The sequence below is a fragment of the Oncorhynchus clarkii genome, chromosome 1, assembly GCF_045791955.1.
Source record: "Oncorhynchus clarkii lewisi isolate Uvic-CL-2024 chromosome 1, UVic_Ocla_1.0, whole genome shotgun sequence".
In the NCBI taxonomy this organism is placed as follows: Eukaryota; Metazoa; Chordata; class Actinopteri; order Salmoniformes; family Salmonidae; genus Oncorhynchus; species Oncorhynchus clarkii.
In genome coordinates this window covers 16125689-16139336 of record NC_092147.1, presented here as the reverse complement: position 1 = coordinate 16139336, position 13648 = coordinate 16125689, and the positions used below count along the sequence as shown (strand labels likewise).

Here is a 13648-nt window from a genome sequence, read left to right as displayed (position 1 = left end):
TTTTACAGTGGAGCCAGCCAACAATCCTGCTTTGTGCAATCCAACCCTGCTGCCAGTATTGACAAAGGGTGTTCAGCCCAAATGTGGTCATTCCTGTATTCAAAGTAAAGCAAAGTATTTTGCATTTGCCAATATTCAGCACGCCTCAAGTTGACCTTTGGCTAAGCTCACTACTGGGGTTGGGTGGTATTCAGATTTTCATACCATTCCTGTACCAGGTAGCCTAGCGGGCGGCAGGTAGCCTAGCGGTTGATGAGCGTTCGAATCCCTAAGCCGGCAAGGCAGTCAACACTCCCCCCCCCCCAACAACAACTGCTTCCAGGGGCATTGATGACGTGGACGTTGATTAAGGCAGCCTCCCGCACCTCTCTGATTCAGAGGGGTTCGGTTAAATGCGGAAGGCACATTTTGATTGAATCCATTCACAACTAAATATATATCCCCTTTCCCATACCAAGGTATACGGTATTGCCAGCAGTTCACACTATTTTTGTTTTAAATAAAATGAGGCAGCAGGGATCTTGATCAAGGAGGGAACTGATTGTCTCTGCTGTAACCAAGAACCAAGAAGCTTGATCTTGCAAGCTAGCTACTAGCTAGCAAACCTAATGCATCGCTGGAGCCCTGAGCTGGAGATTATGTATTTGGCACATCTTTGATAGTTAACTTATAAGCACCCCCCTCCCCAAACACAAAAAAACAAACAAATATTGTATTGAAAATCCACTTCTGTATTTCAAAATACCCTACGCAGACGGGACGACAGTGCGTGGTGCTGCTGTGTGGCTTAAGGCAGAGAAGAGAGCAGCGTTGTGTACCATGCTCTGCTCCCTGTGTTCTTGTGGCATGGTGTGGTCTGCCGTGCGTGGGTGGTTTGCTAACAGAGCACTGCGGGAACCTGCTAGGCTGGGGGGGGGGGGGCAGCAGCTGCAGGGCCCACCGCAGGTTGCCATCTGCTGCAACAGAGGCCTCTTTCATGGCAACAAAAAAAACAGAATGGGTCTGTGGATGGGGTGTGTTTCTGCTCTGTCCCCCTAACTCTTGGACAATGAGTTTAAGCAGGAAAAGGGGAAAACTAAGGCCCTGTTTGTTGGATATATGGGCCAGACAGATGTGGTCAATAACTTACAGTATCTTAGCTGTTATCTTACCTAATACTGAAGTTTAAAAAAATATATATATATATTTTTAAAAATCTAAAGTAACAGTAAAACAGGACATGAGCTTGGAAGTAAAATAACGTGTTGATTTAGATGTTTTGAAGGGATTCTATTACATTTTTTTGTCAAAATGGTGCACAGTCACTTTTCCACAATAAATATTTGTGGGATGATAATTTTTGCCATTATTCAAAAGATTGCACCCACCCAATAAGAACGGCCGAGCTCTGTCAGTCCATTTGGTTGTATTGGAATAATAGAAATTGACCAGCTTCATGTCCTTTTCTGTTGTAGCCCCGCAAGAACAATGGGTTCATTCGATAATGAGGTCGTCATGATGAACCATGTTTACAAAGAACGTTTTCCCAAGGTATGTCATGTTGTCTTCTCCCCCTTTTTTGTACAGGAGGCAATGTCTGTTTGTATTTGCAATAATCAGAACACTTATGCTCTCTGATCTTGCGTAACAAGTGCTTCGGTGTGTGTTTGTGAATGTGTGTTGTCTTTAGGCCACACTGCAGATGGAGGAGCTCTTGCTGGATATCGTCACTGCCTGCTCCTCAGAAAGCACCCTCCCACTGTCTGATGGTGTACTGGGCTTCATCCAGCACCAGCTGGTGGAGCTGGTCCGAGACTGTCTGGACAAGTCCCACACGGGCCTGGTCACCTTGCACTACTTTGTGGAGTTGCAGGATAAACTGGAGAAGCTGCTCCACGAGGTGGGATGTCCACACATGTCTTTGTGTCTGGGTTCAGCAATGTGATAGTTATCAATCTTAGATTCAACAATGTGATCAGCCGATAACTCTCACTTGAGTCTGATCCCTCAGACTACCCATTGTTTAATGATTTGCATGATTTGCTTAGGATTCTACTGCTACTTTTTTCACTTGCTAATCTGTCTAAAGTTCAATACTCATAGTTTGTCCTTATTCGTTTCTAAAGAGGTTGTGGAGTTTTTCTCAAAGGTTAAGACTGAAGGAATGAAAAAAGAAAGACCATAGTCTGGCATCAGAGGGAAAAATTGAAGACATTTAAACAATTCCTGAGGGATCTTCTGGCTTCTGTCCTTTAGCTTCGGTTCACTGTTCACTAACAGTGACTGAGTGAGCAAAGCCTCATGCCAACACTGACAATGAACTTTGCCTGTTACATCACTTCCTCCCCTCATTGATTTTGCTGTCTGTCTAGGGAATTATCAACATCATTAAACTGTCCATATACATGTAGAGACAACCCTACCATATTAATGCTGCTGGGTATAAATTAACTACTTGTTCATCAGTTAAACATCCAAATGTGATGGCGCTAAATCAAGAGGAATTGATTGAGCCTGGGCCAAGAGAAACGATTAGCCAGACAGTCTCAAGCCCTAAAGTGCACAATAGATTTGGAAATGGAATTTCCCCGTAATTGGTAGTGCGACTGATCTGTACTCTCTTATTCGTATAGATCCTATTAAATTACTAATGTATTCTAATTCTATGGTCTTATCACTGTTATGATAGAATGGTTGTTTCTATGGCAACATCTTTGTCCTGTGTGGACAGCCAGTGTGTACTTTCAGATAGCAGGCATGGCAGGGGCACAGCTGAGATGATAAATGTGTTCCCATACAGTGAAATAAATGATCCTTTGACATGGCCAGTTTTCTTGCACCGAAATATCCTCAAAACTACGGTATGGATATGTCAACCTGAGGAATAGATAAGTTGTTTTTGGGGGGCGTGTTAGTTATGTGGTTTCATTAGTGCAGTTTGTCACCCTTGCCATGTTAATTCAAGGCAGACTCAACGACGATGACTCACTGTTTGAATCAGGGGGCTTTCGGAATACGCAAGAGGAATATTCTCGTTTGTTTAATGTAACGTCCTCTCTGACGCATTGTTGTGGGGATACCCATGTTGCCACATTTTATCCATCTGTTCAGGGGGACACATTACTTTTTGCTTCCTTCTTCAGACATTCGTCTTCATTGCTTTGGCTTGTTTCATTTTTTATGAGTCTGACTGAGCCCGTCTCATGTGGTCCCGTGGGGTTGTTTCCAGTGAGGCGTCTTTCCATGATGCACAACATATTTCCTGTTTTGCATCTTTAATTCAAAAGAGTTCTCACTGCATTCTTGCTGTGTCTAGGTGGTTCATCTAGATAAGACTTCAGAGCATTCTCTTCCGCAGAGCTGCCCTTATTCGAAACTCAGTGTTGCTCTCACCACTCTAACCTGAGCAGACAGTTTGCCTTGAAGCCAAACTCACTTAATGTAATGTGTGGTAAATAGTTAGTTGTCCTCTTTTTGTGTGTGTCTGTACACTGACAGCTGTCCAGACATTTGCCCCTGACCTCAAAGGACACCGCAGCAATCACCAATGCTATTCTGCCTCTTGATCCTCGTGAACTAGAACATGATTACAATGCTTATATTGGGTTTCCTATACTGATGCATAGTGTAAGGGCTTAAGAACCATTGGCTTCCTGATTTGTGTACTGTAGAACAATCTATTCCCTGGAATTGATCATCCACTGAAGTATTTTCTAACAAGCACAAGTGTAATTTCTTCCCTTGAAGGCACCAAAGAGATTTGAAAAGAAACTGCACTGTGTGGTCCTGTCCATGAACAACCCCTAGCGGCTAGCTCCTTCCCCCTCGGCATTTGGGTGGAATTATTGCCATATTATGTACACTTATCCAGTCCTCTCAGATCTACAGAGGTGTCTACCAACTGCACCGACGTCTATTCCACGTTGGTTCAAATGTAATTTAATTGAAATGACGTAGAAACAACTCTGATTCAACGAGTGTGTCCCCAGTGGGTCAGGGCTAGCGCCCTCAAACTCAACTCTGGATCTCGAAGCCAGTTCCACTGTGTTTTTTTCATTGTTCTCCTCTAATAAGGGACTGATTTAGACCTGGGACAATGGGTGTAATTAATTGTCAGGTGGAACAGAAAACCAGCAGGGTCCGGACCTTGTAGGGTAAGAGTTGAATACCACTGGGCTAGGGTTTCTTTCTGGACAGGACCTATCTCTGCAAGATATCTATTCTGTCATCATTCTGCATGTAGCTAGGTTGTTTTGGACATAGTATGCTAGCTTTAATGCTATGTGGTTGTGTTCTTGCTATGGCGAAAGATGTGAATAGACTTTTCTCTTTTTGATCTCTGTGTCTTCAACAAAGTTGATAATCTCCATGTTATGCTGTTAAAAAGCCAAAACATTTTGTCTTTGCATTTCAGGCGTACGATCGCTCAGAGAGCGAGGAGGTATCCGTCATCACCCAGCTGGTGAAGAAGATTCTCATCATCATATCCCGACCGGCGAGGCTGCTTGAGTGCCTGGTGAGATGGAGAGAAAGTCTCATTCTGATTGAAAATGAGAGCGATTCTGTTGAGAGCGATGGAAAGCCGTCTCTCTTAATCTGTTGTTGCTTGGGGAATTGAAGGTTTTTAAGCCACTGCATTGCCAATAAGCTCTTTCATGGCCAGGTGATTTTATTCACCTTAATCCAATCTAATTTAATGGGCCTTGGATGTAATTGGCAGGAATTTGACCCGGAAGAGTTCTATCATCTGCTGGAGGCAGCCGAGGGTCATGCCAAAGAGGGCCAGGGCATCAAGACGGACATTCCACGTTACATCATCAACCAACTGGGCTTGACTCGCGACCCCCTCGAAGGTATTGGTACATCTTTTGCCATAACATTGACCTGAATTTACCGCACTTGAGGCAGACATCCAGAACCAGTAAATATCATGCATTGCTGATCAATCATATCTTTCTCCCCTGCTCTTTTAGATATGGTACAGCTTGAACAGTCTGCTCCGTCAATGACAGTGAAGTTTGATGAGTCGGTGGAGGTAAGGAGTTAGCCACCCTGATAGAGCCTGCAGAATAAAATAACAGGACTTTCAATTAACAATATAGGTCCTGATAGCAGCTTTGTTTACATGACTTAATTTAGTAGTCTGGCTATGTAATTATACCTGTGCCAGTCGGATAATGAGTTCCTGGGCACCTTCTTTATAATGTGAGCCTCCTAACTTGTCGTGACTTGACTTTAACATTAATCTGAAGACTGTTATTTATCTAATTACCTAAATATGTTTAATTGTTATCAAATTAAAATAATCATGTAACAATTAACTCATTAGGTTCTGGGGCACCACGAGAGTGGTTCTTTAAAGAGGTACCATCTCCCGAATGAAACTCTAAAGGTCTTTACCTATCACATCTATAAATAGTCAACTTATTAATCATAAACTTGTATCATATCATCATTCTGAACAGTTGTAACCTCCTTGCATCTGCAAAAACCTGAGCCTCATGATTCAGTACTGCACAAATTGGTTTATTTATTTATTTACAAGCTAAGTAAATGGTAATACAGAATGAACATACACACTTCATAGGTTAAAAACAGGTCCCTAGTGGAATGATAACAACATGGCTGCTTGTTACAAAAGAGATGGGGATGGGGGGGGCAGAGAGGGACAGAGACACTTAACCTTAGTACATTTAGAAACTACTCATTTACTGTGTCATATACTTTGCACATGAACCGCCGCCCTCTTTGAGTAAGAAATCATGAATGTTACGTGAAATTCCATATCTATCTCGTTGGACAGGGCCTTGGAATGGGGGTTGGCCTTTTCACGGCACACTTGTAAGGCTCTGATTGTCCAAAAAAATGGTTCCAACAACTCTTTTACTGTTTTTCTTCTCTGTAGTTGTCCGGTATCCGGTGACTTGTCATGTAGTCCTGAACAGAACTACAGAATTGGTTTTCCTTCCATTCGCTCCTGAAGATGCTTCTTTATAGGCTAGCCAGCCGTGTCGATGGTTCCCAGTGGGGTGATGAGAGTAGCGTAATACGATGGTTTGAACAGAGTAGTAGAATAGTCCCACTTAAATTCACTTTCGTTAGGACAGTTAGAATAGCTAATCAGCCGTACCAGTGATTGTCCGGGAGGTGAGTTTGTCGCTACCTCGTGTTGAGATTCAGAGTTCAGACCACTTTTAAACATGAGCTGCAGCTCTACTTCTCTCTGGTCTAGTATGTTAATTTCTTAACCCATCATTTTATACAGTTTGTTCGAAAGGGCGGTTTTGTCAGGCTGACACGCTCTCTGACCTCACTCAGGGGCGTGACTTTTATCACTGTTCAAAGTTTATGTAAATCAATTATCTCTTACGGATCCTAAAATCACATCCCTTACTTAACAAAAATACTTTAATCATTTTTCATATTACATGCACAACACATCGGATGGAATTGGGTATACTTTCCAAGTTACAGTATTTCCTTCATAACATTTTTAATGACACCACAAAATAACAAACACTATGACATTAGTGTTCTATAGATTGTCTCTGACCATTCCCCATGTTCTATGTTAGAAATATTGTTCCAGTATTCGCTTTTGAACATGTTAGAGTTTCGGTGGGAAAAGTCTCTTGAAACAAAGACACATTCCTTTGGTGAATTTGGAGAGGGAGACCTGAATCTTCTTTTGATTTACACCAGAACGCGAGCTGTTAATCCCCACCAGTTCCATCCTCTGCCCGTGAGAGGGGGTCTGGTTGAAGTTTTTCATTTCAAACCTGATCTGACCTGTTTGGATTCTCGTGGACAGTCATGACACTTCTCTTGTTGTTTGCACTGTTTGCAGCAGAACAAGTGTCCACAGACCCCAACGCGAAGGAAACCACTGGAGAGTGACTTTGAAACCATCAAGCTCATCAGTAATGGAGCTTATGGGTAAGCGCTAAACAGACAGGTGGTTAACCACACTAATAACTAAAAAACAACTCCCAATTAGCTATTAGCTGACATATATTTACTATAAATCAATGCACTCAGCAATAGTCAGTTCAAGGTTCAAGTTAAAAGGTCAACTGTAGACTTATGTCATGATTGGTAAACATTTAGACTACTGAAAAAATAGAACACACTTCCACTTACTATGAATTAACCTACCCCTGTAGTCATGGTTTATCAATGTGGAGGTATTGTATGACCATGGCTCTTGTCCTGTGGCGGTTGGCAGGGCTGTGTACCTGGTCCGTCACAAAAACACCCGGCAGCGTTTCGCCATGAAGAAGATCAACCGGCAGAACCTAGTCCTGAGGAACCAGATCCAGCAGGTGTTTGTGGAGCGGGACATCCTGACCTTCGCCGAGAACCCCTTCGTGGTCTCCATGTTTTGCTCCTTCGAGACACGGCGCCACCTGTGCATGGTGATGGAGTATGTGGAAGGTAATGTCATATGATGATCTACCCCAAGACTGATGTGTTTTCTAAAAGAGGCGGACTGAATGAAAAAAGTTGGAACGGTGAATGTGTTCTTACCCATGATTTCTCGTAGCTGAAGCATAACGTTTGGTCATCTCTTGCAGGTGGGGACTGTGCCAACCTGCTGAAGAACATGGGCCCCCTTCCTGTGGACATGACCCGGATGTACTTTGCTGAGACTGTGCTGGCCTTAGAGTACCTTCACAACTACGGCATCGTCCATAGAGACCTCAAACCTGACAAGTGTGTACAGAACCAGCTTTAGTCTTTACACAGCTCAAGTTGAAGAAAGTGTAGTTTGAACATTTCTCTCCATCCCCCTGCAGCTTGTTGATCACCTCTATGGGCCACATCAAACTGACTGACTTTGGCCTGTCCAGAGTTGGCCTGATGAACATGACTACCAACCTGTATGAGGGTCACATGGAGAAAGACACCAGGGAGTTCATCGACAAACAGGTGGGAGTCAGTGCTGTAAAACTTAACCCTTTATTTGTCATTTCACTATAAATAAAGTACATTCAGCTCCATAGTAAGGCATAGGACAACAATATACCGAAAATGCCAGACACATGTCTTGAACACAAAGGCACATATTCACACACTTACACCAGGTCAAATACTCAATCCAGTATAGGTGTACCATCTCATAACTACTGTGTAACTAAATGTCAATGTGTTAAAAATACACATGCTAAAGGTATAATTCAACATTATCGGTGTGGTTCTCTAGGTGTGCGGCACCCCAGAGTACATAGCCCCAGAGGTGATACTGAGACAGGGCTATGGGAAGCCAGTAGACTGGTGGGCCATGGGCGTCATCCTGTATGAGTTCCTGGTTGGATGTGTGCCCTTCTTTGGGGACACGCCCGAGGAACTCTTTGGGCAAGTTGTCAGTGGCAAGTATCCATTGATGGAATATAAACAGTGTATAGGCTTTTTAAAATGGTGTTCAATGTGGAGATTAACGTGTGCTTGCCTGATGTACAGATGACATCACCTGGCCCGATGGGGACGAAGCTTTACCTGCAGACGCCCAGGACATGATCACACGGCTGCTGAGGCAGAGCCCTCTGGAGCGCCTGGGGACAGGTACGTAAACCACTCTGCTACATTCCAATATCCTACTAACACCCCACATGGAATTCATGTCCAATCTCACATGGAATTCATGTTCAATTGCTTAATTCTTAGTGGTGCGCTAGTGTAGATATTGGAACCAAGCCCTCGTCTTCCATTTCACGTCATCCCGGTCTGACGTTTTGCTGTTGGCTATTGTTCTGAAATCTACTCACATGACTGTGATCTACAAAAATACATTTTGTTCTAGGAGGAGCACCTGAGGTCAAACGACACTGCTTTTTCTTGCATCTGGACTGGAACGGGCTACTGCGACAGAAAGCAGAATTCATCCCTCAACTGGAAGCGGAGGACGACACCAGCTACTTTGACAGTACGTGGCAGTCCTTCACAAGTGGTCTTTTTTTCATGTATTTTTATTTATCCTTTATTTAAACAGAGAAGTCACATAGAAATGTACATATATTTTCCAAGTGAGCACTGGCCACAAAAGCAGCATACATAGTCTGTTCTCCTAAAACTAATAGTGTATGGCTGCGTTTAGACAGGCAGCCAAATTCTGGTCTTTTGACCATTCAGTTCAGCTCTGAAAATGAGGTGATCTGATATGATTGGTCAAAAGACCAATTAGTGGAAAAAATATCAGAATGGGCTGCCTGCGGTAACACAGCCATACACGCTTAGAAAAAGGGTGCTATCAAGAACCTAAAAGGGTTCATCAGCTGTTCCCATATGAGAACCCCTTTTGAAGAACCCTTTTTGGTTCCAGGTAGAAGAACCCTTTTGGTTCCAAGTAGAACCATTTTCCACAGACAGTTTTACCTGGAACCAAAAAAGGTTTTACCTTGAACCAAAAAGTGTTTTCCCTGGAACCAAAAAGGGTTCTTCAAAAGGGTTCTCCTATGCAGACAGCCGAAGAACCCTTTTGGAACCTTTTTGTCTAAGACTATAGTTACACATGAGACATCACACAACACAAAACAGAACAATGAATGGAAGATAACAGTGTAAAGTGCACAAGAGAACTTAAAAGAGCAGGTCTTATTAAAGGTGCTACTTAGGGTGAAAAATAATAATTATAAATTGTATTGTAATTTCAGAAAATGGCCATAAATATACAGTTGAAGTTGGAAGTTTACATACACCTTAGCCAAATACATTTAAACTCAGTTTTTCACAATTCCTGACATTTAATCCTAGTAAAAACTCCCTGTCTTAGGTCAGTTAGGATCACCACTTTATTTTAAGAATGTGAAATGTCAGAATAATAGTAGTGATTTTATTTCAGCTTTATTTTATTTCATCACATTCCCAGTGGGTCAGAAGTTTACATGCACTCAATTAGTATTTGGTAGCAATGCCTTTAAATTGTTTAACTTGGGTCAAACGTTTCGGGTTGGCTTCCATAAGCTTCCCACAATATGTTGGGTGAATTTTGGCCCATTCCTCCTGACAGAGCTGGTGTAACTGAATCAGGTTTGCAGGTCTCCTTGCTTGCACACGCTTTTTCAGTTCTGCTCACATATTTTCTATAGGATTGAGGTCAGGGCTTTGGGAGGGTCACTCCAATACCTTGACTTTGTTGTCCTTAAGCCATTTTCCCACAACTTTGGAATTATGCTTGGGGTCATTGTCCATTTGGAAGACCCATTTGCGACCAAGCTTTAAATTCCTGACTGATCTTGAGATGGTGATGTTGCTTCAATATATCCACATAATTTTCCATCCTCACGATGCCATCTATTTTGTGAAGTGCACCAGTCCCTCCTGCAGCAAAGCACCCCCGCAACATGATGCTGCCACCCCGTGCTTCACGGTTGGGATGGTGTTCTTCAGCTTGCAAGCCTCCCCCTTTTTCCTCCAAACATAACGATGGTCATTATGGCCAAACAGTTCTATTTTTGTTTAATCAGACCAGAGGACATTTCTTAAAAAAGTATGATTGTTGTCCCCATGTGCAGTTGCAAACCGTAGTTTGGCTTTTTTATGGCGGTTTTGGAGCACTAGCTTCTTCCTTGCTGAGCGGCCTTTCAGGGTATGTCAATATAGGACTCGTTTTACTGTAGATATAGATACTTTTTTTACCGGTTTCCTCCAGCATCTTCACAAGGTCCTTTGCTGTTGGTTTGGGATTGATTTGCACTTTTCGCACTAAGGTACGTTCAACTCTAGGAGACAGAACGCGTCTCCTTCCTGAGCGGTATGACGGCTGCGTGGTCCCATGGTGTTTATCCTTGCGTACTATTGTTTGTACAGACGAACATGGTATCTAGGATGAACCAGACCTGTGGAGGTCTACAGGTCTTGGCTGATTTCTTTGGATTTTCCCATGATGTCAAGCAAAGAGGCACTGAGTTTGGAGGTAGGCCTTGAAATACATCCACAGGTACACCTCCAATTGACTCAAATGACGTCAATTAGCCTATCAGAAGCCATGACATAATTTTCTGGAATTTTCCAAGCTTCTGACCCACTGGAATTGTGATAGATTATTTCATTATTTATTCTAACCGACTTGCCAAAACTACAGTTTGTTAACAAGAAATTTGTGGATTGGTTGAAAAACTAGTTTTAATGACTCCAACCTAAGTGTTTGTAAACTTCCGACTTCAACTGTATCTGCAGCAATAGTGAAATGATGGTGTTTCACAGTATTACTTAAACACCAGTGTTGTGAGTGGCTGTGATATTCGCCTATAGATTTTTCCAGATGGAGCAGCATCTGTTGTCAAAATGGGAAAGCTGTTTGGACTTTGGCTGTGATATCTAGTGGAAATTGCTCTATCAATTCCTGGTTGCTAAAATTCTATACTGTTTTCTCAATTTCAGTTTATGTGAGAAAACAAGCACGGAATAGTGTAGGGAATCAAGGTGAAATGTTGTTTCTACAGCTGTTTGAAGATGGTGGACAAAAACCGAAAGTGAAATGCTCAAGTTTGAGTCTCTGCCATGTTACGGGGAAATGGGGTGTGTGGGAGGGGGAGATTTGTTTTGAATGCAGCCTAGTGCTGTTGCAAAGCACCTAGCTTTCACATAGGGAAGATTTTCTGAGAAATTCTGTGTGAAACACCTTTAAAACAAAGATCAATTTCCTGATATTGCCATTATACTGTATCTCCACAGATGTAGTAATATTTGCTTTTCATCCTGCTCTTGCTGATTTTATATTTTCATTAGTCAATTATGTTGAATAAAGATATATATTTTTTTTTAAATATGCTAAATGTCCAGGTTGGATATTATGGTAAGGTCCCTGTTCCATGCATTCTGTGTTGTCATGTTTTCAGCTCGCTCAGAGCGGTACCACCATTTGGCCTCAGATGAGGATGATGAAACCAACGATGAAGAGTCTTCCCTGGAAATCCGACAGTTCTCCTCCTGGTCAAACCGCTTCAGCAAGGTTTGGAACATACCTCTTCAAATATTAATAATTTTGTCAGAACAGGTAAATGTCTAATATTACTAGTTAGTAGAGCATTTCTCTGTAAATAAAATAATGACCATCTTTAAATCAGTTTTTTTTTGGAGCCAAGTTCACCAAACTTGGCCACCTTAGCTAATGTGGCTACTCCATACTTTCAGGTATACAGCAGCACAGAACATCTGGCCACGCCGTCCAACTTGAGCTTCTCATCGGGCCACAGCGAGGACAAGGAGAGCTGGGATGGATGTTTCACAACCTCTCCAGGAGGAGACATCCACAGACAGGAACGCCAGCACCAAGATCGCAAGGGCAGGTGAGCAGAGCCAGGCTGAGTTTATAGCCCTCTCTTTCTGTTAGGATTCCCTGTGTAGTAGTTAAAATATTTCCTTATCGGAAGCACTGCACAACAGTGGGTGAAAGTGCATAAAATAATGATTAGTTCAGAAAAGTACAATTTAGCTGAGTAGGATGTGCATAAATGTCCAAAATGACTATGCTAGCTTTAGATATATAATTTGGTGGGTGCTTATATCTGTCCTATTTCACACATGTATGTATGTACAAGTGTGTATTAACCTGTAGTGACGCCCAGCCCGTGAACGGGACCGTTATCATCATCTGACACTAATTAGCATAACGCAACGGACATAAATCTTCCTAGAAAATATTCCTATTCATGAAAATCACAAGTTAAATATATTGGAACACAGCTTAGCCTTTTGTTAATCACCCTGTCATCTCAGATTGTCAAAATATGCTTTACAGCCAACGCTAGACAAGCATTTGTGTAAGTTTATCATAGCATAGCATTATGCCTTGCTAGCAGCAGGCAAACTTGTCACGGAAATCAGAAAAGCAATCAAATTAAATATTTTACCTTTGATGAACTTCGGATGTTTTCACTCACGAGACTCCCAGGTAGACAGCCAAAGTTCATTTTTTCCCAAAAGTTATTTTTGTAGGCGAAATAGCTCCGTTTGTCCTTCACGTTTGGCTGAGAAATTGCCCGGAAATTGCGGTCACCACAACGCTGAAAAATATTCCAAATTAGCTCCATAATATCGACAGAAACATGGCAAACGCTGTGTAGAATCCATCCTCAAGGTGTTTTTCTAATATCTATTCGATAATATATTAGTAGGGACAATTCGTTTTTCACTCTGACCGATTGGAGTAATGGCTACCTCTGTATTTTACGCGAGAATCTCTCTCGGAGCCACCATGTGACCACTTACGCAATGTGGCTGCCTACGGCTATTCTTCAACAGAAATGCTTAAAACTACGTCACAATGCTGTAGACACCTTGGGGAATACGTAGAAAACGTAAGCTCGTTGATGGTACATTCACAGCTGAATAGGGAGTCATTGGAACGCAGTGCTTTCAAAACCTGGGGCACTTCCGGATTGGATTTTTCTCAGGCTTTCGCCTGCAACATCAGTTCTGTTATACTCACAGACAATATCTTTACAGTTTTGGAAACGTTAGTGTTTTCTATCCAAAGCTGTCAATTATAATGTTTTTTTTTCCAAAAATTAAAATACTGCCCCCTAACACCAAGAGGTTTAATACGCATGTGTGAATTTGACTTATTTTTTCCATATCCCAACTCTCCCTGAGACGCCGTCGGAGAGTGGGGTCATGGCCAGGGTCTACCATTTTTAATGGCGAACTTGGAGCAAGTGCCTTGCTCAAG

General features: G+C 42.3%; 1 protein-coding gene across 1 annotated transcript in view; it reads left to right on the top strand.

Annotated features, from left to right (window-relative positions):
• The window catches only part of LOC139370521 (microtubule-associated serine/threonine-protein kinase 3-like), a 54954-nt gene that overhangs the window by 28409 nt on the left and 12897 nt on the right, over positions 1-13648 (top strand). Inside the window, exons 7-20 of the mRNA XM_071110096.1 lie at positions 1455-1530; positions 1670-1879; positions 4394-4495; positions 4700-4832; positions 4953-5014; positions 6827-6915; positions 7205-7413; positions 7554-7692; positions 7776-7908; positions 8183-8348; positions 8440-8541; positions 8780-8902; positions 11817-11929; positions 12112-12266. Of these exons, the coding sequence (XP_070966197.1) occupies positions 1455-1530; positions 1670-1879; positions 4394-4495; positions 4700-4832; positions 4953-5014; positions 6827-6915; positions 7205-7413; positions 7554-7692; positions 7776-7908; positions 8183-8348; positions 8440-8541; positions 8780-8902; positions 11817-11929; positions 12112-12266 (1812 nt within the window). The remainder of the gene's footprint in view (positions 1-1454; positions 1531-1669; positions 1880-4393; positions 4496-4699; positions 4833-4952; positions 5015-6826; positions 6916-7204; positions 7414-7553; positions 7693-7775; positions 7909-8182; positions 8349-8439; positions 8542-8779; positions 8903-11816; positions 11930-12111; positions 12267-13648) is intronic.